General features: G+C 39.7%; 2 protein-coding genes across 2 annotated transcripts; both read right to left on the reverse strand.

The window, feature by feature from the left end:
- Nucleotides 1-1,658: 1,658 nt before the first annotated feature.
- On the reverse strand, nucleotides 1,659-10,347 carry galnt3 (UDP-N-acetyl-alpha-D-galactosamine:polypeptide N-acetylgalactosaminyltransferase 3 (GalNAc-T3)). The gene is made up of 12 exons (XM_040028184.1): nucleotides 10,176-10,347; nucleotides 9,256-9,682; nucleotides 8,567-9,100; nucleotides 7,699-7,871; nucleotides 6,951-7,100; nucleotides 6,513-6,747; nucleotides 6,299-6,416; nucleotides 5,981-6,181; nucleotides 4,114-4,245; nucleotides 3,787-3,888; nucleotides 3,550-3,702; nucleotides 1,659-3,445 (listed from the first exon to the last, which is right to left on the reverse strand). Exons 3-12 carry the CDS (start codon nucleotides 9,055-9,057, stop codon nucleotides 3,332-3,334), a joined length of 1,869 nt encoding a protein of 622 aa, XP_039884118.1. The 5' UTR covers nucleotides 9,058-9,100; nucleotides 9,256-9,682; nucleotides 10,176-10,347; the 3' UTR covers nucleotides 1,659-3,331.
- Nucleotides 10,348-10,590: 243 nt separating this feature from the next.
- ttc21b (tetratricopeptide repeat domain 21B) lies at nucleotides 10,591-22,815 on the reverse strand. Its single transcript, XM_040028180.1, has 29 exons — nucleotides 22,522-22,815; nucleotides 22,091-22,220; nucleotides 21,895-22,005; nucleotides 20,014-20,180; nucleotides 19,755-19,877; nucleotides 19,374-19,531; nucleotides 18,620-18,704; nucleotides 18,403-18,501; nucleotides 18,109-18,304; nucleotides 17,914-18,011; nucleotides 17,473-17,673; nucleotides 17,139-17,268; nucleotides 16,902-17,059; nucleotides 16,437-16,661; nucleotides 16,080-16,318; nucleotides 15,581-15,653; nucleotides 14,352-14,462; nucleotides 14,129-14,267; nucleotides 13,775-13,881; nucleotides 13,439-13,627; nucleotides 13,103-13,213; nucleotides 12,928-13,009; nucleotides 12,675-12,825; nucleotides 12,433-12,594; nucleotides 12,128-12,323; nucleotides 11,600-11,824; nucleotides 11,309-11,429; nucleotides 11,152-11,219; nucleotides 10,591-11,072 (listed from the first exon to the last, which is right to left on the reverse strand). The coding sequence occupies exons 1-29, from the start codon at nucleotides 22,543-22,545 to the stop codon at nucleotides 10,995-10,997; spliced, it is 3,957 nt and encodes a 1,318-aa protein (XP_039884114.1). The 5' UTR covers nucleotides 22,546-22,815; the 3' UTR covers nucleotides 10,591-10,994.
- Nucleotides 22,816-23,825: the final 1,010 nt, after the last annotated feature.

Below are 23,825 nucleotides of genomic sequence, written 5' to 3' on the forward strand. Positions count from 1 at the left end.
AAAAAACGCCATTGTTTTATATTAAAAAAAAAAAAAGTGTTGTATACATAATGTACATTTTTCTTCTTGTTTTCGTCACAATTATATGCTTTTCTATGGTTTTGAAAAGCATGAAAAAGCCTGAAAACTTATTTGTATGTTTGGAATATGATATCAATAGAAATGTCAAAATCGATTCACAGCCTTGTTGGGGCGGTGTTGGGGTCCAGTGGCATGCAGTTGGTTTGAAATGACTTCAGTTTTCTCCCCGCTGTTTACTCTTAGAATAACACAATTAGCATGTGTCACTATAAAAGAAGATTTTTAATGTGAAGACTTTTTTTTTTTTTTTTTTTTTTTTTTTAAATACAGGGATATTAATGAAGTCATACTTTGACATATTTCCAAAAAACTATTAAATATTTATCAGTAAAATAGAATTAATTTGAACAGTAACTGGTCTAGTGGACAAAATATGTACTCTAGAAATGTGCCAGTAATGCTTATGGGATTTCAACATTATACTGTCTAACAACTTAGATGTTTATTTACGTAAATCCCATAAAGATTTTAATTTTTGTTTTGTACGACTAACTAAAAACAGATTTTCTCTTCTACAGAAAATCCTTAGTAAAATCAGCCGATGGGGCATTTCATCACTTTAACAGTGCTTTATATTTGTATTTTAAGCATTGTTTGTTTGGTTAACAATATACAGTTATTAAAACTATAAGGGGTAAACATGTTCAAGGTTGACAATCAAAACTTATTTTCAAGTAGTACACAGTAGGGCTCCTGGGGTCCTGTAAGCCATCAAAAATGACAACCAGATACGGAAAGAATATTTACCAGAAATGTATAAGTAACCTTTAAAATCACAGACAAGATGGAAATTGAAGTGACTGCTCAACAAGTGGAGGACTGCAATACTTCAGTAAACAGCGCTGCTGTAATGCTGGTGTTACCTTGAGCTCCCTGCTCCTGCATGAATACTGATATTTGTCCCACTTCCAAGCTGCAAATATCCGCAACATCACTATAATCAGAAGACTCGGCGCAAGAGTTTGGGTGGTTTTGTGCGACACTCGAGTAGCTGGGACCTGTCACGCCACGTGCCACGAAGGAAGTATACAGACTGCTTTCAGGCAATCGGTGGCATCGGCAAAGCCAATAGTTCTGATTAACTGTGCCAAAGCATACAGTGTGAGAAGGCTAATATGATGACATCCATGTGGGAATCCTGTGTTTGGTTTTATGTTCCAGTATTTATTACGAATGATATAATGAAATGTGTATTTATTGTGGTTTATTAAAAGTCTGTATTGAGTAAATTGCTTCTCTATCTTAAAAAAAGTCTTCTGTTTCATGCTGGTTGTGAGTTGTAAAACATCATGTGCCTGATTTATTTAATTCGATTTCGTATTCTGTGAAATGCATATGTTTTGCACAAAATGGTAATTTTTCTTTTTCATTGTGTTTGGTTTCAAACTGTAGATAGACAACTTCACTTGACATGATTTTGAAATAAATATTAAAATTTCTTTTGTATCTAAATCACTTTTGATATATTTTCATATTCAAGCACACAAAGTGAGGAGGTTACTGAAACAGAGGCAAAGTTGGATTTCTAGTTGCAAAGCGCCCTCTGCAGGCTAAATGAAAAACTGAAATGCAACAGCTCTAAGCGGGACCCAACTGAATTTATTGAGTTCAAAATATAATCATTAGACCAAGGCACTCTAACACAGAACATTTGTATCCATTCTTCCGCCACTAAAACAAATTTACATTAATCCACAGCCATCTAAACACTAGTGCCTGCACCAGAAATTCATTTGAGAACCCCTGCTGTAAAAAATGGACTCCCTTGGGCACAATATTTTCCATTCACAGTTTCCTTAAAAAAAACACTAAAAATAAAAAATAAGAAGACCCCACCAAAGCACAAACTTAAATAATACAGGAAAACTGTGCTGCAGTTAAAAATAATATATCTCAGAAGACAGTACTCATTACTGCATACATGATGCCAAAAAAACAAAACCAAACAAAAAAACCCTATGAATTAACTGATTGAAATACATGTTTAAGACCCAAATTACTTTCCCTCAAAAAAAAAAAAAAAATATGGAAGACTTAAAAAAAAAAAATAACAACAATAATAACAACAATAAAAAAAGATACTTTCAGAATCAACTGAAGTGTATAAAGTTCAGTCCTGCTCTGAAGGCCCTTTTGATTAAAAAAAATAAAATGAACCAAAACACTGTGTTGACAGAAATCTGTTAACCCTAACCTCAATAAACCATCACCCGCGCTGACAAACACTGACACACATTCCTGTCCAAGGGGAAATAAAAAACAGAAACAAACAAAAAATTATCCAAGGCACTGGACGGTACTGAATAGGAGATTTTTCAATCCAAAAAACACATTTTTAAAAAGGCACAATGTACATCATTCTTGTCAGTGTCATGTTTTCACTGCTTGTCCTAAAATGTGTTTTTGACTTTTCATTTTGAATCTTTATGATCTACACAATACACAATTTTTTCTTCATTTTAGATTCATATATTTGTTGACAGATTAAAAGAAAAACCCTTTTCACCCTACACAGAGGGGATCCTTGGCTTAGTTATAGAGTGAGAGACTGTTTTCGGGCATGATTAGGTTCCACTTAAACTATTGGAGAAAAGAGTCACTGCAAAGCAATGTAAAATTGTCATGAGTAATCACCTCTTAGCCCACTATGACAACATTTTTTAGTAGGTTTCTTCCATTTTAATTACTATTAAAATGATGTGAATCCCATTTTGCCTTTGGAGTCCCTTTATCCAGTTCGACTTCTATAGGAGGCTTTGGATGTCTGTTCTGCACTGCATCACAATATAAATCAGGGACTACCTCTAAGAAGAACAGAGTTCAATCAGTCAAGTAGAGCTGCGGAGACCTGATGAACCAATTGATCTTGTGCCCAAGACCTTAACCCTATAACACGTGTTATTTTTCCTTCCCATTTCTTTCCTATAGTTAGTCGTCTCTGGAACTTACTAGTGTTAGCTTTAAATACCCAAAACTGTGTGTTTTGGTTGTGAAGACTTGGAGTGGTGAAAACATGTCAAACACAAAAGAGGCACTTGTCAGCAAAGTGCATCTTCATTGTTCATATACTCAGCCCAAACTTTCCTTCAGCTCATCTCTGTATAAAAATAAATAAAAAAATCAGTGTGATAATTTATCTAAAAATAATTAAAAAAGGAAAAAAAATCAGCATGGAAACTGCATATAGTATTTTTTGTCCTAGCTTGTTCCTCACACAGATTAGCTTTTTCTAAAGTGGTATTTTGTGCACTCAGACGAAGGACCAATGCTGGTATCTGTCAGAAGGGTTGCAAAGAGCCAGAGAAGGATGCTCGTGACGGGCACTTAGACACATGTTCCATCCGGGATTGTAGAATAACTGGTTCTATATGAAAATTTAAAAATGCATATATACACACACATATTACTTTAACGATAATATAATGCAGGGATTGTGAAATTAGTGTACACTAAAAAGACTAAACTCACATCTTTCAGTTCCCATTTTTGCTCTGCTCCCACCACTGTCTTTTTGCCTTTGTACTGGCAGTCCTCCAGCTTCACAGCCCCCTCCGCCCCGTGCAAACACAGCTCCTTCTGAATGTTGTGTCTAATCTCGTGATGTGTGGAGTACTCGAAATACTACGGCATAGAAACAAATAATGTATTTTAAGTAAACCTGCTCAACTTGTCAAAAAGAGATAAAACAGACGTGTTCCCACTGACCTGGTTTCCTCCTAGACCATGACATGGGTACATGATCAGCTGTTTCCCACCCTCATTGTTCTCCCCAGCATCCAGACATGAGTCCTTGCCCACATTTTTCACCTACAGAGAAGAGGAGGGAAGGGGAAAGCAATGAGAGGAAACAAAATGAAAAACTAACATCCAGTGCAAGCTGTTCAAACAACTTTAGCCTCTAGAGTGCTTTCAGTGGTGTTAAATTGGAACTGCTCAGTACCCTCTGGAGATCCTAAGTGGAAACCCACAGTGGCTAGACAGTGTGCTGTGAGGTTTGAAAAGGAGAGCTGGTGGTCTGGTGTGTGATCTTACTGAGCCAAAGCGAAGTGGGTTGAGATCAGGCATGAAGACTTCTGGATAAACGTTCTGCAAATACCAGGAGAAGCTCTTGCACTGCAGCTTTTCACGGAGTTCCACACGTTTGGAGATATCGCCAAAAGCTCCCTGTTATAACAGAGAGGCAAAACTTTTTTTAAACTGTCAAAGTACACTTCTGGCATATTTAATGCTACCTTGGCTTTGCTGCAACGCAACAATGCCCCAGACTGGCTTCTTATATTGTATTTAGCTTCTATTCCTGCTGTTAGATATCTGACAAAAACATTCCTCTGTATCAAAAAGCAGTATATTCAGTGAACGTCTGACCTGATGCTAAAACCTAAGCCTTGTGTGAATCTGTCTGAAACTTCACACCAGCTAATAGTATAGATACTGCATTTTCACACTACATACTTTTATAAAATTACATTATGGAAAAGACACATTACTTCTTTATACAAAAACATAGTAATATTACTCTGTTTAAAATAAATCAAAATATTGCTGATTGTTATCATACTTGTTTTTCTTAAGTCAGCAGGTATATTTTGGTAGTATAATTACTCATTTGATAAATTAACTACAGACAAGTATTTGATCACTGCACTTTTTAAACTGGGAGTGGCGAGTGGAGAGTAATGACTCATTTCAAAGGATTTGCAGGCGCCTAACTCACCTAAATAATGAGGGCTTTACTATAATGACAAGGATGCTTCTCACACTAGTGCTTACTGATAGCAACTACAGTGGATTCTGTGATGCTGTTGACAAAGCCGTGTCTGTCTGAAGCCAGTGGGTGAGGGCTGGCCTGCTCTGTGAGGTGTCGCCTGGAGGGAAATGTTTATAGGACCTGTGGGACCACATGTTGGGAAACCCTGAGAGACAGTGTCATTTACCAGAGATGACTGCTTCTAGGCCTCTTTTTCCTCTGTTGGTTTTTACCCCCCAAAACGTGCCCCACATCCCCCATAGCACCCACAGCTTTTAAGGAATATTTCAATTTACTCTGCAGTGGTTGCCCTGGTAAGAGAGGTATACTTTTCTCTGCAGAGTATCTGAAGTTATTGATAAGCAGACATAATCCCTCTTCTATGCAAAACATTGGACAAGAGCTGAATTTGCTCAAACTTCTTTTATGTGTTTTTGGGACTGTAGAGGCTAAGCCTACGCTTGAAGCCACTGAGGTGGTCGTTAACGGGGGTGACGCGATGTCACTGGTATGCATGAATGTTCACAGTCCAATAAATCCAGCAGTATGTATCTTGTCCTTTTTGGTCTTTATTCCGTATCGACATAGCATAACAGCGCAACGGTCACAAACTGTTTGCCTTCTCAATGACACACCTGACACCGATTACGTGCGTCTACCTTAAATACCTTTACATTACATAATCAAAACAGAAAAAGGTGACCTCTAGTGACCACATAAGGTATTAACCCAAGAATGGCTCCTACAGGGACAGTAATGAGTGGCCTTAAAACACTTAAATACAAGCAGATGGAAAAATTTCTGCTGTAGACCAATTTGCAAGTTGCTGCCATTTTTAAAAAAAACAAACAAACAAGAAAATTCAAAGAATCACATAACAGAGTAGAATAGAATAGGACTTCAAATGCAAAATAAATAAATAAATATCGAATTCTGGAGGAAAATGCGAGCCTTTCACCAGGAGCAGAAACATCTGGATGAGCATGCTGATGCCATTCATGGAGATCCTAAAGACTGTTCCAGATCATGATTTTAAAATGTATTCAACTCTAAATACCAGTTGTCTGTTTTAAGGTTTGGGTGTCTACTAAACTAAAAATAAAGTAATTCTAACATCTGGGGGGGGGGGAGGGAGTAAGAAGCTATACGTACATCTTTTGCGATCTGCGCAGCTTGCTGGTTACGTCGGTAAAAGATCTCTTTGTAGTCATCCATCCAGACTTCAGCCAGTCTCACCTGATTGCGAGCAATCACTTGTGTGCCCTTAGGAAAGGTGTGTGGACTTTTGGTGCGGAAAACATGACCAACAATGGAACAAGGAATTATCTCCAACTGTCCTCCACACTGCCATACCTTCAAATTAATCATTGACAAAACAGACGCACACGCCCATGCAGCAGTTTGAATAACTGAATGGCTCCAAGGGTAAAAGATATTTGCACACATAATGACAGCTTGGTAATACCTTACCCTAAAGGACATTTCGATATTCTCCCCACCCCAGATTTCCATTTCTTCATCATAGCTTCCGATACGGTAGAAATATTCTTTGGAGATGGAGAAGAGCCCACCAGCAAACGTGGGAGTCCTGTGGATGCATTTTGTTAAATGTTTAGAAGCTTCAAAAGAAGATTGGGTTTCAGATGAAGTCGATATCCAGTATACATGCACAACTTTGACTCACTTGATTGGATACGTTTCATCCTTCCTCCTTCGCTTCTCATGATCTGGTAGGCTCTCCCAACCAAATGAAAGACTCCAATCAAAGTTCCCCCGATTGTGATTCTGGCCATAAGGGGACGGTTTCATGAACTCAAAAGTATTGAGATCAATAGTGGTAATATCAGGACTCACTACTGCAGTGTAGTTTTCCGCTATCCTAGCCAGCAGAGGTTCCAGCCATCCATTAAAGCATTCACCTGTTAATACACCCACATAGGGAAATGCATCACTTACTACTTTCTCTGCAAAAAGCACTAAACTACTTTGTTTAGAACACAAATCCATATGAAAAATGGCTTTATAAAGGAGTAAGCAGTGTTTACAAATTGTGCGGGTGTGTGTTTAAGGGCGTGCAAACCAGTTTTTAAATGTGTGAGTAGTGTCAGTGGTGATGACTAACAATGAGCATCTAGAAAGGTGAGTGTGTCACCGGTCGCCACGGAGGCACCCAGGAGCCGAGCAGTTATAAGTCCTTTTCTCTCTCGCTGGCGCATGACTCGTACAATGTTCAGCTGCTTCAAATAATCATCCAGCTTGTCCTTTAACTCATCTGAAAGCGTGGGATATCAATTAGACGTTAGAGTTAGAGATACAGAGATGCTTAATTTGATGAATACAAGATAAAGCAACACAAAATACTCCAAAATAAATTAAATAACAATAATTGCTTAACTGCTTACTAGTTAATCTCACAGACCCTAGCCCGAAAAAGAAGACTTAAACAGATTAAGAACAAATTTATGTTCCTTCCATGTTTAACTGGGCTGGCTTTCAAGAAATCTGCTGCACTGCAGGACTCAATCTGCCTGCTCACAGCAAATAGCTGAGCTTAGGTGTCAGCTGAACTTCATTCTTTGAAACCTCTGTCCTTTCCAGGATTACGTTTCCTTCCTACATCTGACCCATTTATAATGGTTAACTCTGACTCATCTCTAAGCTCAACCACTGCTAATTCCTCTTAGGAAAGTATTCACCGCGGGGCCCCTTGCTTCCTGTTGTTAACCCACATCAGGTGCCACAAAAGAAGAAGCAGGGAGCTCCCCTCTGCATGTTTCATGGCACACAGTGAGTTGCCCACCCAACACGCTGCATGAAATTGAACCCAAAAGTGAGCAGGACAGTCATGAAGGAGCCCATTGAGGTTTTACCATCTACGCTGGCGTCATCCACCAGGATGATCTCTTTGAGGAGAATGGCAGGGGAGGTGTGAAGGACACTGTATACCGTCCTTAGCAGAGTGCTCCAGGCCTCATTGTGAAACACAATTATCACACTGGTGGTCGGCAAGGGGGGGCATCGCTTGAAGGTTTGCTCAATGCATCTGTACAAGGAGGAAAAAAAGAGCACAAAGATCTGACTATGCTGTACAGTTCCTGAGTGGCACAGTATAGTTATTACATCTCCAGGCTCTCCCCTGTGGGGAGTCCATTTCAGCTGTGACACTGCATGTGTGGCAGCCTTTGAAATACCTGCCATATTAGAGTAGGACAAACTTTGTAATTCAGCCTAGGGAGATTGCCAGAACATGGACCGGCTTTATGCGTCTGCCTTGTATCGACTAAACTGACATGAGAAGCCCATGTGGATTTCCATGTGTTTGGATGTACTGCAACAAGCCAAGCAAAACGTTGCTTCTTCCTGAAATTTTAACCACAATAATTGGCCAGGCATGCTGAAACAAAGTCTCTCTCACAGTAATCATCTCTGTGGTTTCTGCCTGACATTTTCCCCAGTTACAAAAAACAGAAATTGAGAGAAATTTGTTGGGGTTAGATGGTCGCTGTTGCATTAAGAAAACTACTTTTAAAATAATTTATATGGGTATTTTTCAGAGTGCAACTATATTTTAGACAGAAAGAGTAGCATCAATACTGAATTCATATCCACAGGATAGTATAAATACTTGATTTTTTTAAAAATAAAGTCAATGTTTGATCTAATATGTCCCTTAATAACACGATCTTTTAAAATTGTTATTTTACATGTTCATCAGAAGCCTGGAGAGTGTACACATACTCTGGTGGTCTTGTGTCTGCACCCAGGTCTCTGCTCAGAGAGATGTGGTCACTTGCATACAAGTTAAAGCAGTGTTTCTCTTCACCCCTCTCCTTCTCCTTTTGCTCATTGGGGCTCAGCGAGTCAGTGTTGAAAGGTTTCCCAGCAGCTCCGGGGGCAAGAGGGTTCTGGGGTGGCCGCTCCAGAGCTGGCCTGAGCTCAGCAGCAGTGTAGTGACCTGGCAGACAAGACGTGCCGTCTGCTTTCTCCTGATGACGTACAGGGGCTCTGATCTGCATCTTTGGCATTGCATCCCTGAAGTTATTGACAGCTCCCATCACCATTCCCAGCATGGCATCCCGCTTCACTGCCATTTCCTTCAGCCACGGGTCCTCCTGTTGGCTTTGGCTTCCGACTTCCCATTGTATGAAGAACACAAATGTGACAAAGACAAGAGCCACTATGAGAAGTTTCAGTGGGTGCAGGCGCCTTCGGAGTACTCTGCGAAGCATTCTTTTTGAATGTAGAGCAGGCTGGCTTTGGATTGAGATTCAGCTGTAACAAACAATAATATTCATAATCCGAACACTGATGAGTAAACAGTATTTATGTGGCTTCAGGATTTATGACATAAAGGGTTGAGAGAAAAAAAACCCACACACAGAGAGAACATAATGAAATACTGCCTGCATACTTTAGGCATATTTTACCTTTTGGTAATAAAAAGGTAGGCGTGAAGCTTCCTGTGCTCCATTGAAAAATCACATATTTAAAACCGGCTGGTGAAATCAGCAAACAACCTCGGGTCTGGATTCCCTCAGCAAAAAAATACAACGCACCATGAATCGCTGACCAACAAGTTAAGGCTAACAACGTCCTTTAAACTGCTCTCTGAAAATTAAACAAACGCCATCTCGCTTTAGCTGGAAACCATCGCTTACACGTCAAACAGAACTTTTCTTCCTGGTGAAGCCAAAAAAAAAAAGTCAAAAGATTTGCTCAAAGATTGCCTCAGTGAACTTCCGTCTCGTTGGATCCAGGTGTGCTCCTCTCAGGTAAAAGGCTATGACGTACATGTGCGCTTGCGCAGAGAAAACTTCTGCGTATCAAAATAGTGCATCAGGACACAATCCACACCTGAAATAAAAAGCAAAAAAAGGCCATTACGACAGAAGAAAACTCGCTAAAACCTTTAGAGATAAATAATTAAATAAATCAAAGATTTGACAATCACTGCTGAATGGAACATTTGGGCTATCGCGACAAACTATTATATAAATACGCTAAAGTGGTCTGGAGCTCCTCGAGAAATGTTTGAGACTGCTCTGCGCGGAGCTGCTTAAAGGTGTCATTAATAGGATTTGTTCTAGTGGTCATTCACTGGGACAGTTGCTGGGTTACAAATAACGGAGGAACGCGATATATCCCACCGCATCCAATCAAGTCTCTGAGAAACGCCGCATATTGGCCATAGAGCTTAAACTTATGAACTCAAGAGGAACGGACAACGCACATGGTACACAAAAATCTGGAAAAGTTACGCATCCCTCCCAGCGAAGACGCGAATAATTATTTTAAAGCTTTCCGTATTCCGAATAAAAGTTGTTGGCTAATAAGCTTAGAAACTCACCACCGCACACTGCAGCTTGTCTAATCCTTGAAACGTCCCACGTTTCCCACAACGGATTGTGTTCATAAAGAGTTGGATGCTTGCAGGAGTAAAGACGTGGATTCCGCCTGCAGGGAGCTTGCTCTGGTGCCCAGTTTGAAGTCTTTCTGCTTTTTGACTCGCACAGTGACTCCATCTGTAGTGACTGTGTTCTCCGCAGCTCGCTACCCACGGCAGGCAGCCAGTTTATTATGTCCATTAAAATGCTTACCGTGTGTCCTATTCTAGTCACGCTTGTAACTGTTTTTCTGTGTCAGTACCGGTGATGTAAACCGTTTAGTCATATTGTGTTTTCATTCTATTAGGCAGGTATCCATGCTTTCTGAACAATAAATCAAAGTTTGAAGGGGGATAAAAGCCAGGCCACAGCAACACGATATCTGAAATAACTTTATTTGGAGAAAAAGACAAAGACAGTTGTCTACATTTCTGTTTTACGCTTGAGAAAATAAGTCAGTAAATCACTATTGTTATCCGGTTATGATAGATTGTAACAGATGCAGAAGCACATTTACATCTTAATAAACTTCAAAGATACTTTCATACAGACTTCGTAAAGACTATAAACTGCAGGAGCTTTCTCTTTCTGTCTATGGAAAAAAAAATCCCTTAAGTTGTGCTTGAATATCTTTACACTTTTTCCCACCCTCTCTTTTGATGGTCAGCTACCAACTATTTACATGGTCAGAAAACTTGACAGAAAATTCAAAACAATACATGTGGATTCAATCAAATAGTTACAGAAAATATTTCTCTATCACAAAAAATACAGGTCCAACACTATGATCTCAGGGAGGCCCGAGCTTTGTCCAGGATGTCCTTTCTTATTCTTGGATAATTTGGATGAGCAGCCAGAACCTGTGAACAAAAATTAACAAGATTAACAGGACAGAAACATGTTGAAGATATAAACTATTAACATCCAAACGTGTCTCACCTTATGACAGACATCTATGGCATCGACATATCGCTTCGCTTTCAAGTAGTTAAAAGCAAGCTTGTACCCTGAAATAAAAATGGACATACATGTTAGAAATGTGAGCCTTTGAATCTTTGTCCTTAGTAACAGAGCTAGACGTGTGACTTTGACATACCAATAGTTGGGTTGGTTTGATTTCCATGTTTCCAAGCCATTTCATAGTTCAATGCAGCATCGCGGAATGACTGCTCTTTTTCCATTATATAGCCCCTATATTCATATGCTTTACTGCATGACTGGGGAAGAAAAAAATAAAATAACTGTGCAATTATAAATTTACTTAAGTCAGTTTCTGCATAACAAAGAAACAAATTTTGAAAAAAAAAGCACACAGAAAAACAGATATATATGTTAACTGCACTGTCCTCATTTCATATTTGAATAGTGACGACATTTTCAGGCTCACCTTGTTATGGGAGATGCATTTGTTTAGGAGTTCCAGGGCCATCTCGTACTTCCCTGAATGGATGTAGATGTCTGCCAGGAGTAGCCAGCTTTTCTCAAACTCATCTGCATCAGCAATGCTCCAACTCATCTTAGCTACACGTTTGAGCTGGTTCCTGGCACGAGGAGTTTGCTTTAGCATCATGTAAGCTGTTGCCATTGCCAACAAGGCTGGCACATGATCTTTCTGAATGGAAACCAGGAATATCGGTGAGACGAGATGAATCTGACAACACTGCACCACTATGCCACTTCTAATTGTTTGCACTCAAATTGTCAATGGCTTCATTTATAGTTCCATACAACAGATGACATGTATGGATGACAATCCATTAACATTAAGCAAATATTAAATGAATACTTAGTTGGATACAGTGTAATGTACAGTGTATGTGCACAAAAGAGAGCCTGGAGAAAGAGAAGGAAGAAAAGCTTCTACTTTGGCTATAACGTCTACGAGAGAGTCATGCTGGACCTAGAACTTACTTACCTCATTGTTGGCAATATCTGTGAAAACACTGAGGGCTTTCTCTATATTGGCCTTCTGTTTAGTCGCCATAAGGCAGTAGTTCTCCAGGATGCGGAGCTGTACGTGTCCACTCTGAGTCTGAGGCTTTAACTCCTTCAGCAGCTTCTCAGCTGTCCTCACAGCAAGCTGCTCTGACTCCTGCTTCTCTGTAGAGTTCCTGGAGAGCGACACCAAGCAGATGCAAATCTGTTACAACAGAAGCTTACACTGCATAGTCTAGTATTTCTTCCCTTATGTATTACATTTTCTTAATTAAGACCACTTACCCAATTTCACCATCTAATGTCTCAAATAGCTCTCCTCCAACCGTGTCATTGTCAGGGTTTAGGTAGATTTCAATCATGTTATATACAGCATTTTGGCCCCAATCATTGTCTTTTCGTGCCTTATTAAAGTGTCGCAGAGCATCATTAGGTTGTCCTGTGTACCTGACCAATAAGCACAAGTTTAGTCATTGAGTTTGACACAAATGTTCCTGTAATCTCTGGAAGACACTGTTGTAACTTACCAAAGATGAAGTCCTTTGCAGTAGTTAAACCCAGGGTCAAATCGAGACCTTGAAGAATGTTTTTCTGCCATATCAAGAAATCTGGAGGAGTCTTCCAGCTTCCCAGCCCTTCTCATCAATTCAATAAGACGTGACAGAATGTGGTAGTTGTCTGAAAACAACACATGCAAGATATTATGGCTTCCATTTAGACAATGCCAAATCACATTTGATTTATGTGTATATAAAAAAGAGAAAGATGGCTCTGTTATACCTGGTGTGCGTTCAAGCAGTTGCTGAAAATGGAAAACTGCCTTCTCCTTGTTCTCCTTCCTAAGCATAATGTCTGCCAACATCTAAGGACAAATATATTTAAGACACAGGTTGTTATTTATGGTTCAGGAAAAAGGTTATGGTCAAAACTGTAGTGGCAAAAGATCAGAACAAACCAGAGTCGCATCTTCATTAAATTGGTCATTCTTCAAAATGACGCTGCACTGCTCCTGGCATGCATCAGTCTCACCTAAAGTAAGGTACAAGCATGCCAACTCCAGCATCACCTAAGAACAGGGGAAACATTCTAATAATGAAGTCGATGTACCAAACTTACTGGTACAGTAATGACTATAAACTGTAATGAGTCATTTTGCCTAGATAAACCTATCAACAACTAAGATTACAATTTAAAAATTTAAAACACTTGGGCAAGACTCAAAAGGACACCAGTGCTTGTTACCCACAGCTGCAGTAAGTACACAGAACGTTTTTGATTCAGCTGCACTGACCTTGCGATCTGTCTCACAATACACAAGAGCCTCTTTGTAGAATTTGACTGCTCTCTCATAGCCCCTCTGACTTGTGTAGTGTTTGGCGATCTCAGCACAGATCTCAGCAGCAAGTTGCTTCTGCATGGGGACAGCATCAGGCTGCTCCAACTGCATGCGTTTCAGCACTTTGGCCTGTACATCCCGAGCCTATGAACAGAACATCATCATTATGGAAATAACATCAATCAGCATCATCATTATTATTAGAAAAAAAACAGACAAGTCTTACAATGGTTAAGATGTTTTTGTGTGTAAAGAGGACCAAGAGAAAGCCAAATGCCTGGGCCTACTTACTCTTTGTAGTGAAAGTATAGACTCCTCTGTTTTCTCAACTTTGTTTTGGACTTTGGCTAACAGGACCAGATAACGGCAGTCGTCTGAGAGCACAGGTAGTTGATTCACTGTGTGTAAAAAGTTCAAAATGCATAATGAAAATGGCAACAATTAGTAAAAGCTTTTTCAAAAAACCAACAGAGAAATGTTTTGATTTGTTCTATAAAAGTTTAAGCAGTGTGGAATTTCCACAATCAACACTACCTGTATCGTCATGGCTATGGACAAAATATAATCATGACTAGGCTCTCTTGTTTATTTCACTGTTAACGTCAAGACTTCACTGTATATAAAATAGTGTGACGTCTTAAGCACCTTGTTCATGGGCCAGAGCATCATGCAGGACCCTTTCACAGCGCTCATATTGCTTCATTTTCATCAGCAGCTCTGCCAGGTCATAACGCAGGAAGTTCTGTTGCTCAGTTTTCAGGGCCTCTTCATAGTAATTTATTGCCTGTGTAAAAGCAGACTAGAGTCAACAAAAGACTGTCTCCACTTGACTTGTATTTTATCTTTTAAATAAGTTTATGACACAAACCTTGATGTAGTGATGAGTCTTCACCAGAGCCTTTCCTATCTTGCTGGCTAAAGCACCATCTTTAGGGTTCTTCTTCAGCGCTTGCTCGTAAGCCTCAATTGCTTTCTGTGGCTGAGGATAAACACACATGCAGATAAGTGGTGTTGCTTTAAGTTTTTGTAAATATTAGAAATGGCTATAAACACGTGGTAAACACTTTAGAAGCTGTTGCATGAGTAAGAGCTGTTAAAGGAAACTGAATCAAGAAACAATTTCTGATAGCCAGGTTGGGAATCTGCATTTTAACCTTCAATGATGTCATCTCACTTATCAACATAACCAAAATATGTGTAACACAAGTAATCATAGCAGGATTAAGCTGCCACCTATAAAATTATGTAGGTTACTGATCAGTTGAGCAGAGGATTAACCTGTCACTAGGATAGTCTGTTCTTTTCCTTTGTCTACCTTTAATGAAGAACTTTATGAAGAGACCAGCTGTTGTTGTTTAACTTTAATTGATCAGTGAGAGTTACACTGCTGTTGTTAATCAGTGGTTAGTGTGTGATAATGGAGAACATGTCCTTGAAGACATTATAACACACTGAATTCAGCTGCCATTTGATGGAGGTGTATGTGAGCTTGCAAATATCCGGTGCACCATATTCACATTAAAAACAGTAGGGAGACGATTAGATGACTTTCTATGCTGCCAGTGATCCCTAGTGAATGTACATGAATCATGAAGTTTGAAAATACTTGATAAATTATTATGAAATTTGAGCATTACAAAAATGAGAATTACATTTCCTTTCCAGCAACAGGGATGACTATTTAGGATGACTATTTACACCCCCTCAGCCTCTGAGTCAGTTCCCTGTTTAAGTATTTAAAGTTGTGATGTCCTGTGATTTTAATAATGTTATTCAAACTGTACACAATATTGTTCAAGGGATAAACTCTTGGTTCAGTAGCTCATTTCACGAGACGTGGCCTTTCCTAAACCACCTTAAGTGGCTACCGGGCAAGGCTTTTAGGTTTTATAGCTTTAGCAACGAAGCTTTAGTAAAACTGTTTCATCATTATGCTCAAAACTGCACAGCAAGTGCACAATCAGCAAAATCTACCTTTTTGTTATTCTTGTTGTTCTCGAATACCTCGATTACATTAAAAACAAGCATTTTAAAGCCAAACTTGAGTTGGTTGTTATATTGTCCAAAAGACACAGATGAAACACATCTTGCACTTACTTCTTGAATCCTCATGCAGGCATCACCAAGTAAGACATACGTGTGAGAGCTGGGCAGCTTTTCTATCATTTCTCTGGAGAAAAGATAGAGGTATCATATCACATATGGCGTGCTTCATTATGCAGACAGATGTCTGCGCTGGTCTGTGATTCAGTCACACTTTACTAAGTCTCAGCTGTCAATAATAAGTATCATCTGAGACCAGTTTCAAGACGTGAGGAAACTGCTCATTTCCTTTCAGCTGAATGGCTTTGGTTGCCTTTATTTCATTTAGTTTAATCTTGTGATGTTATAAATTGTACTACAGACTTAACTTGATGACAGGTAGCAGCTGTTTTCGGGAGATATTACAAGGTTATGTCATCAATCAACTTAAACTACTTCAACTATTTCTCTTTAAAAATTCACATTGTGTTTCAGATAGTATGTGTCTTCATATATTAAACTACTGCCTAATATTTCTGTATTTTGCTCACTGGAGTCCAGATTTAGTGCTCACCTGTAACAGCTTGCATACAGGCGTTTCTCTTTTCTGTGGTTCAGATATATATCTGCCATTTTCTCCTTAGCTTGGATGTAATAGGGCTGCTCCGGGGTAATATTTCTGAGCATACTCAGTGCCAGTTCTGTGTCACCACGCAGCAAAGCCAGGTCCGCATTAGCAATAGTGACTCGTAGCTCCTCAGGTGTTCCTGAAAACTCATTGATGGCATCCTGCATCACTTTTGCTGCTTCATGCTGAAATATGAAATCCATTCATGAGCTTATACTGAATTCTTCCATCTTTTTTGATGTATGTTGAAACCCAAAGTAAGTGCACCAGCTTTGACTAGCCAGTCAAAATACACTATTTTACCTGTTCTTCATTGAGCCAAAGGGCCTCAGCTAATTCCAAGAAGACAGAGACACAGTCCGCAGAGCTCAGTTCTGACTTCTTGTTTTTGGACTTGGACGAGGATCCAGCTCTGCGGACGCCTGGAAGATTCATGGCTATCTGCAATGTCTGAATAGCCTCAGTAAGCTCACCTGTTTTCTTCTTAGTCTGAGCTTTGATCAGGTGATACAGTGGGTGGTCTCGAATCTGGAATTGGAAAAAATTCAAGACTCCTTACTGTCATTATGCATGCATAAAAAAAATCAAGGCAATACTTCAACACTTCATATCCTATGACTGCTAGTGACAACGGCTTGCTTCATAAATATATAAGTTACTATAAAAACAGAACATTAATTATCTGGCAGCGGGTCAAATAAGCCATTGAAACAGTGTATTATACAGATTTAGCTGCCAATAAAACTGTGGTGTTGATGGTGATTTTACCTCAAAGTTATGGCTGAGGCAGAGTTCAAGGGACTGAGAGCACAGCCTCACGTTACCCTGCAGTAGATGGATCTGTGCCATTAACAGATGAGCATCTGCATGAGAAGGACACTGGTCCAGGCAGTGTTGTAAAGTACTCTGAGCAGCATCAATGTCACCTGAATGAACACAGAAGCAATGCAATTTAAAAAACTATCTAAGAAAAGTAAATACAAATATTTTAACTACGGTACTCACCTGACTGATATTTAACTTTGGCAAGCAAGAACACTGCTTGAAGGAGACCTGGCACAATTTTTACTACTTTATCCAACACAGTAGCACAGTGCTGGAGCTGAGGAGCAGCAGGTTGGCCTGGAGCAGGAGGCTTTGGCAAAAAAAATAAAAAGTTTGTTTTTAATGTATTGTTTTGGTTTTTTTATTTTATTTTAAGCCTCATTATTATATTCTTAGAATCCATATCTGTACCCATGTATCTATTTTGGGAATGCACAAACTTGAAGCAAAGAATTCACATAAACATTTGTAGGACACACAAACATCCTGTCCCTTATGATTCTTCCAGCTGTACCTTGGCAGGGCAGAGGGCAAGATATTCTTTGACAATCTCCAACAGGAAGTCAGGATTCAGTTTCTCTAGGTACTCTACTCCAAGAGGCAGCCCATGTAAGGAGGAGAAGTGTGCATCCACTGCATCATTCAGCAAGTTGGTGACCTCTTCCTGTGACCGGTGGCGTTTCATTGCCAGCACAGCACGTAGGTATAATAATTCCTTTAACACATATATATTTTTTAAAGAACGAAAGAGAAATAGATATAAATTAACAGAAAGTACTGCAAAAAAACTGACAAGAGTACAAGATGAATAAGAGGCATCACTGTGAAATTAAACAGTCACTCTGGAAAACAGTGAAAAGTCACTGAAAGACCCAATGAAGCCGCCGTTGCTTATCCTGCGAGAAGCCAAAACATTCGACCAGAATTTGCGTATTCCTGCAGAAAAAAATCCTACCGCTGATTTTCCAATAGATTGTTGAAACTCTGTCAGAAATTCCAACTGTTGTTCTGCATCTTCAAGATTTCCCTCTATCAGCTGGCAATGAATCATACCTAATTAAGGGGAAAAAAGTTATTTCCAAAGATATTTTTGAAATCTGTGACATACTGATCCAAATTAACATACAGAAAAATAATCTGAACACATTACCAGTCAAAGCAGAAACACTACTGTGATCCCTGTTGGTAAAAGGAGTCTTATACCACTTCATTGCCTCCTTGATTCTGCCCTGAAGCACCATCTGGTAGCCCAGCTCTGTGGCTAAGTCAGAATCCCCTTGTGCCAGAGAAAAGGCTCTTTCCACCATTCTGAAAGTCTGCTCAATCACTTTCTCATTTCGTCCACACTGTAATGATAATAATTAAAGAACAAGCCAACAAAGTGCTGTAATTCAATTAAATTATACCATTGTGATTTTAGAAAGAATGCTGAAAGTTGTCTTACGACCCGAGTGAAGGCCAGAGACATTTGGTAAAAAAGCTCAGGGTTGCGTGGCTCCAAAATCTCCAAGCTGCTGATGAGGTTTGAAAGATGCTTTACTGACTGGGGACATAAAAACAATTTATACAAACTAATGAAAACAAATAGTTTACCTGTATTTGTGTCCAATTTCTGCAATATGAAATGAAAGTATGAATGTGTGAAAATGTGTAAGTTCTACCTCGATAATATTGCCGTCTCGGCATAAAGAATGCAGGGCTAACATCCGAAGTGCCTCCAGGTTATTTTTATCTTTCTGTAAAAGCCTGAAACATGACACAAGGAGATGTGAATAAAGTCCATCTCCTACACTTAATAAGGTTGGACTTCTTTTATTCGTAGTAATAGAATATCTGATACTGCTGCAGTAGTGTGTTGAGCTCCCAGGCAAATAACATTAAAGATAAAAAGACTTGTGAAGGCGTTTGAAGGATGTAATGAATACTGTTTGCTGCCTGCACCCCTCCCATTTCATAACATCACAGTTAAGGCACCACAGAGGCTCAGAACATGGTGCAACCTGAGAAATCACTCTTCCTCCTGTTCTATAAACCTGAACCGCAACTCCTTGGAATTGTATGTCTTTCCAACACTTTGGCTCAAAGGACTTTTTATACTATGTGCCACTTGCTAAAGTCCAGGGGGGGTGGGGAGTGGGGGGCAAGCACAAACAATGGCTTAGTCAGTGTGCACTGGTTTGAGGCATCACGTTGGTGTTTCATTTGCACTTGAATGCGGAGCCATTTGTAAAGGCAAACTGTGTTTTCTTATATGCCTGGTGATTATAAATTTTATTGCACTTCCTGATCTTACAGAGATAATACCATTTCTTTAAGAAAAAGAACGAGGAAATGAGCAGAAATAAGCTTGCAAAACAAAATGAAAGACTATTCCTACATTTGATTTGGGAGAAAGCTCTGAACTATCTTAATCACCTGTGTGCTACATCTATGGTTTGGTCCCAGTCTTGTAGGCTCAGCAGCAGTTTCATTTTCTTGGTGAGAGCAGGTAAAAACACAGGGAAGCTCACAATCACTTGGTTAATGATCTCCAATGCTCCAGAGTAGATCTGGTGATATTCACAGTATTGTGCCTGGGATACATGAAGCATCACTGAGTGGTTAAAATCACTAGAATCATTACTAATGAGTAATCACAAACAACAATCTGTCAAATGAATAACTAAAATAATGATACAATACGTAATGTTAGAATTACAGGGCCTGTAAGAACAACTAGAGAAACAATAACATGCTAACATATGTAGCTGTGGTTAAGGAAGACTATGTAATGTGGATCTGTATTTCCCATGTCACCTTTCCCATCATGGCGAAAACATCTGCTCTCTCTTTCAGTCCCTCATCAAAGTATTTCCCAGCCTTTCTGGCGTAGGCATCTTTACCAGATGTCACATCTATCCAGGCTTTGAGGATTAATCCCTAAAGAATACGTATCAGTCCACATTTGACAAACATGCAAACACTTATCAGGCTTAAATGTTTTATAAAAATTGAAGAGTAATGCTGATTTCTCAAACTGAAACAATAACTAAATAAATAGATATGTCGATCTCACCTCTTTCGAGCCATTGGAAAGTTTGATCATTCTCTCTGTGTACTCTCTTGCCTTATCATTTCGCCCTAATAGCCAAAGAAAGGTGCCAGCATAGTACAGACTCTTGGGAGGTGCACTTTTACGATCTTCTTTTACCTTAGCATCAAGTTCTTGAATAACTTCTCTGTCTGGGAACACAAAGAGACACATACAGTGGGGCAAAAAAGTATTTAGTCAGCCACCGATTGTGCAAGTTCCCCCACCTAAAATGATGACAGAGGTCAGTAATTTGCACCAGAGGTACACTTCAACTGTGAGAGACAGAATGTGGAAAAAAAAAAATCCATGAATCCACATGGTAGGATTTGTAAAGAATTTATTCGTAAATCAGGGTGGAAAATAAGTATTTGGTCAATAACAAAAATACAACTCAATACTTTGTAACATAACCTTTGTTGGCAATAACAGAGGTCAAACGTTTACTATAGGTCTTTACCAGGTTTGCACACACAGTAGCTGGTATTTTGGCCCATTCCTCCATGCAGATCTTCTCGAGAGCAGTGATGTTTTGGGGCTGTCGCCAAGCAACACGGACTTTCAACTCCCGCCACAGATTTTCTATGGGGTTGAGGTCTGGAGACTGGCTAGGCCACTCCAGGACTTTCAAATGCTTCTTACGGAGCCACTCCTTTGTTGCCCGGGCGGTGTGTTTTGGATCATTGTCATGTTGGAAGACCCAGCCTCGTTTCATCTTCAAAGTTCTCACTGATGGAAGGAGGTTTTGGCTCAAAATCTCACGATACATGGCCCCATTCATTCTGTCCTTAACACGGATCAGTCGTCCCGTCCCCTTGGCAGACAAACAGCCCCATAGCATGATGTTTCCACCCCCATGCTTCACAGTAGGTATGGTGTTCTTGGGATGCAACTCAGTATTCTTCTTCCTCCAAACACGACGAGTTGAGTTTATACCAAAAAGTTCTACTTTGGTTTCATCTGACCACATGACATTCTCCCAATCCTCTGCTGTATCATCCATGTGCTCTCTGGCAAACTTCAGACGGGCCTGGACATGCACTGGCTTCAGCAGCGGAACACGTCTGGCACTGCGGGATTTGATTCCCTGCCGTTGTAGTGTGTTACTGATGGTGACCTTTGTTACTTTGGTTCCAGCTCTCTGCAGGTCATTCACCAGGTCCCCCCGTGTGGTTCTGGGATCTTTGCTCACCGTTCTCATGATCATTTTGACCCCACGGGATGAGATCTTGCGTGGAGCCCCAGATCGAGGGAGATTATCAGTGGTCTTGTATGTCTTCCATTTTCTGATGATTGCTCCCACAGTTGATTTTTTTCACACCAAGCTGCTTGCCTATTGTAGATTCACTCTTCCCAGTCTGGTGCAGGTCTACAATACTTTTCCTGGTGTCCTTCGAAAGCTCTTTGGTCTTGGCCATGGCGGAGTTTGGAGTCTGACTGTTTGAGGCTGTGGACAGGTGTCTTTTATACAGATGATGAGTTCAAACAGGTGCCATTCATACAGGTAACGAGTGGGGGACAGAAAAGCTTCTTACAGAAGACGTTACAGGTCTGTGAGAGCCAGAGATTTTCCTTGTTTGAAGTGACCAAATACTTATTTTCCACCCTAATTTACGAATAAATTCTTTACAAATCCTACCATGTGAATTCATGGATTTTTCTTTCACATTCTGTCTCTCACAGTTGAAGTGTACCTCTGGTGCAAATTACGGACCTCTGTCATCATTTTAAGTGGGGGAACTTGCACAATCGGTGGCTGACTAAATACTTTTTTGCCCCACTGTAAGACTGGAAGCACTTGTTGGCAATCCATTTCCACAAGAATCCATGGAAAAATAAATGGATGGTGTGAAAATGTTGTCTTACCTGGGTTTGTCTTTTTTTTCTCTGCATATACAAGAGCCATTAATGTGCAGAGAGAGAGCTCTCGATGATCTCTTATAGTGTCCAGTTCTACCTTAGCTTCTTGAATTTGATCTGTAAACAAATAATGACAGAAATGCACTAATGAGAGGCAACAAATCCGACCTGAAAACGTTTAATTAGATTTTTTCGAGCTTACCTTGCATGAGGTTACCGTATGCGTGAAAGAAAGTATAGACAGCATCATTGCTGTACTTCTTTTGAGCAGCCGCTGCAGCGTTCACCGCGTGATTGAAATACTTCTCGTAGCAATAGTACTTAATCAGAGCCTGTGGAAAAGCATACGGAGGACACCGTGGTGTTAGCAAAAGCGGTTTGTAAACCATTTTCCAACTAGCAGAACAAATATCAAATGCTAACTAAAATAGATAGCTCCTCCGTTAGCTAGTAAGCGCAACGGCATTAAACGTTAGCCGGTGCAAATGCTGTTATCACTGTTGAACTTTTTGGAGAGAGATATACGTCAACCACACGTTATACATGTTACTTATGTTTCGTATCTTAGCTTAAATACGCCATTCACTTTCATTTGAAGCCTTGGACGTCGTAGCATTTATCGAATTTGCTTACCAGGGTTGTCTCTTCATCCTCCATGTTCGCTTCAAGTAGCAACAGTAACAGGCTTCAGTATAACAGTTGGAAATGATCGGGAACTACACTTTATTTTAGGGTAAAAAGGATGTTATTGTACTGTTAGTTTGGGTTTTCGCCATCTTGCACTAACGCATTTACTGTTGCCTGGTAACTTAGGAGCGTGGCGAAATGAAGGTAATTAATCCCTACTTTATTTCTGCCAGACATTATTTTAGTCCACAGCTTCTTGTTTTTCCTTAGCATTCTAAAGTAAGAAACAGATCAAAAGCCTTACATTGTTCATATCCATTTTGCAATTTAAAAAGTATTTTTAAGAAAAGTCTTTCGGGCGACGACTGGCAAAGTACCAAAGGTATCTAGGGCGTGTATGAAGCCTTACAGACAATACTCAGGGTAATGAAAACACACTTTTAACGCCATTTTCACGTTTTGGACTCGGTATTTCCCCTTTTGTATCTCAAGGTGGCGCAATCGTCCCTTTTATAAAAAGTGATCTCTTCTGCTGCCACTAGTATAAGCAAATTAACATAAGATGAGTTTGTTCCAGTAAGTGTCAAAATATTTTGAACTGCAATTTTAAAAATATCACATACCAGTTTCACCACTTATTTAGTTGGTCCCACCTTCGAAGCTGTGCGTTTGAAGAAGAAAAAAAATAGAGCATGTGAAATGTAAAATAAGTTTAACCTACTTTGAATATATGGAAATGATGTGTGCTCCATGGATTGAATTACATTTTGATGTTACAGCTTAGGTTAATGCGGGTGTTGTGTGTGGCTGGCCTTCTTTTTGCTAGGTCTTTACAGTTTTCCTTCACAATTTTACATCAATTAAGGCTAATCTTAAAGTCTTATCAATTGTATTATTATTATTTGTGTATTATAAACTATAATTGCTCAGCTCATGCTAAAATTTCTCACCCATTAGCACATTTTTACTAAGTTTACTCTCTGCAATAAAAACACGCACATGCACACAGTGATAATTGGTGGCCCAGTGTTATGCAACACTATTCATCAGCTGTATGTAAGTATGCAGTGTTGAATCCACGGCAGGAGCATGGGTGCAACTGTTCCAAGAGAGACCTTTCCATGCTTTGTCAGATACTGTTTAGCACTGACTCTGGCACATAATCATTACTCTCTACAGCACACATCAATGGTAGAGTAAATCAGGTTGGTATTGAGCTCTGTGCATGTGCAGCAATGGGAAATGTCTGTGTAGTGCACCACAGTTTTATTCACAGAGATTATTTAACACAAATGCTAAACAATTTTACC

This window comes from Simochromis diagramma, unplaced genomic scaffold (assembly GCF_900408965.1).
Source record: "Simochromis diagramma unplaced genomic scaffold, fSimDia1.1 OVJJ01000343.1, whole genome shotgun sequence".
In the NCBI taxonomy this organism is placed as follows: Eukaryota; Metazoa; Chordata; class Actinopteri; order Cichliformes; family Cichlidae; genus Simochromis; species Simochromis diagramma.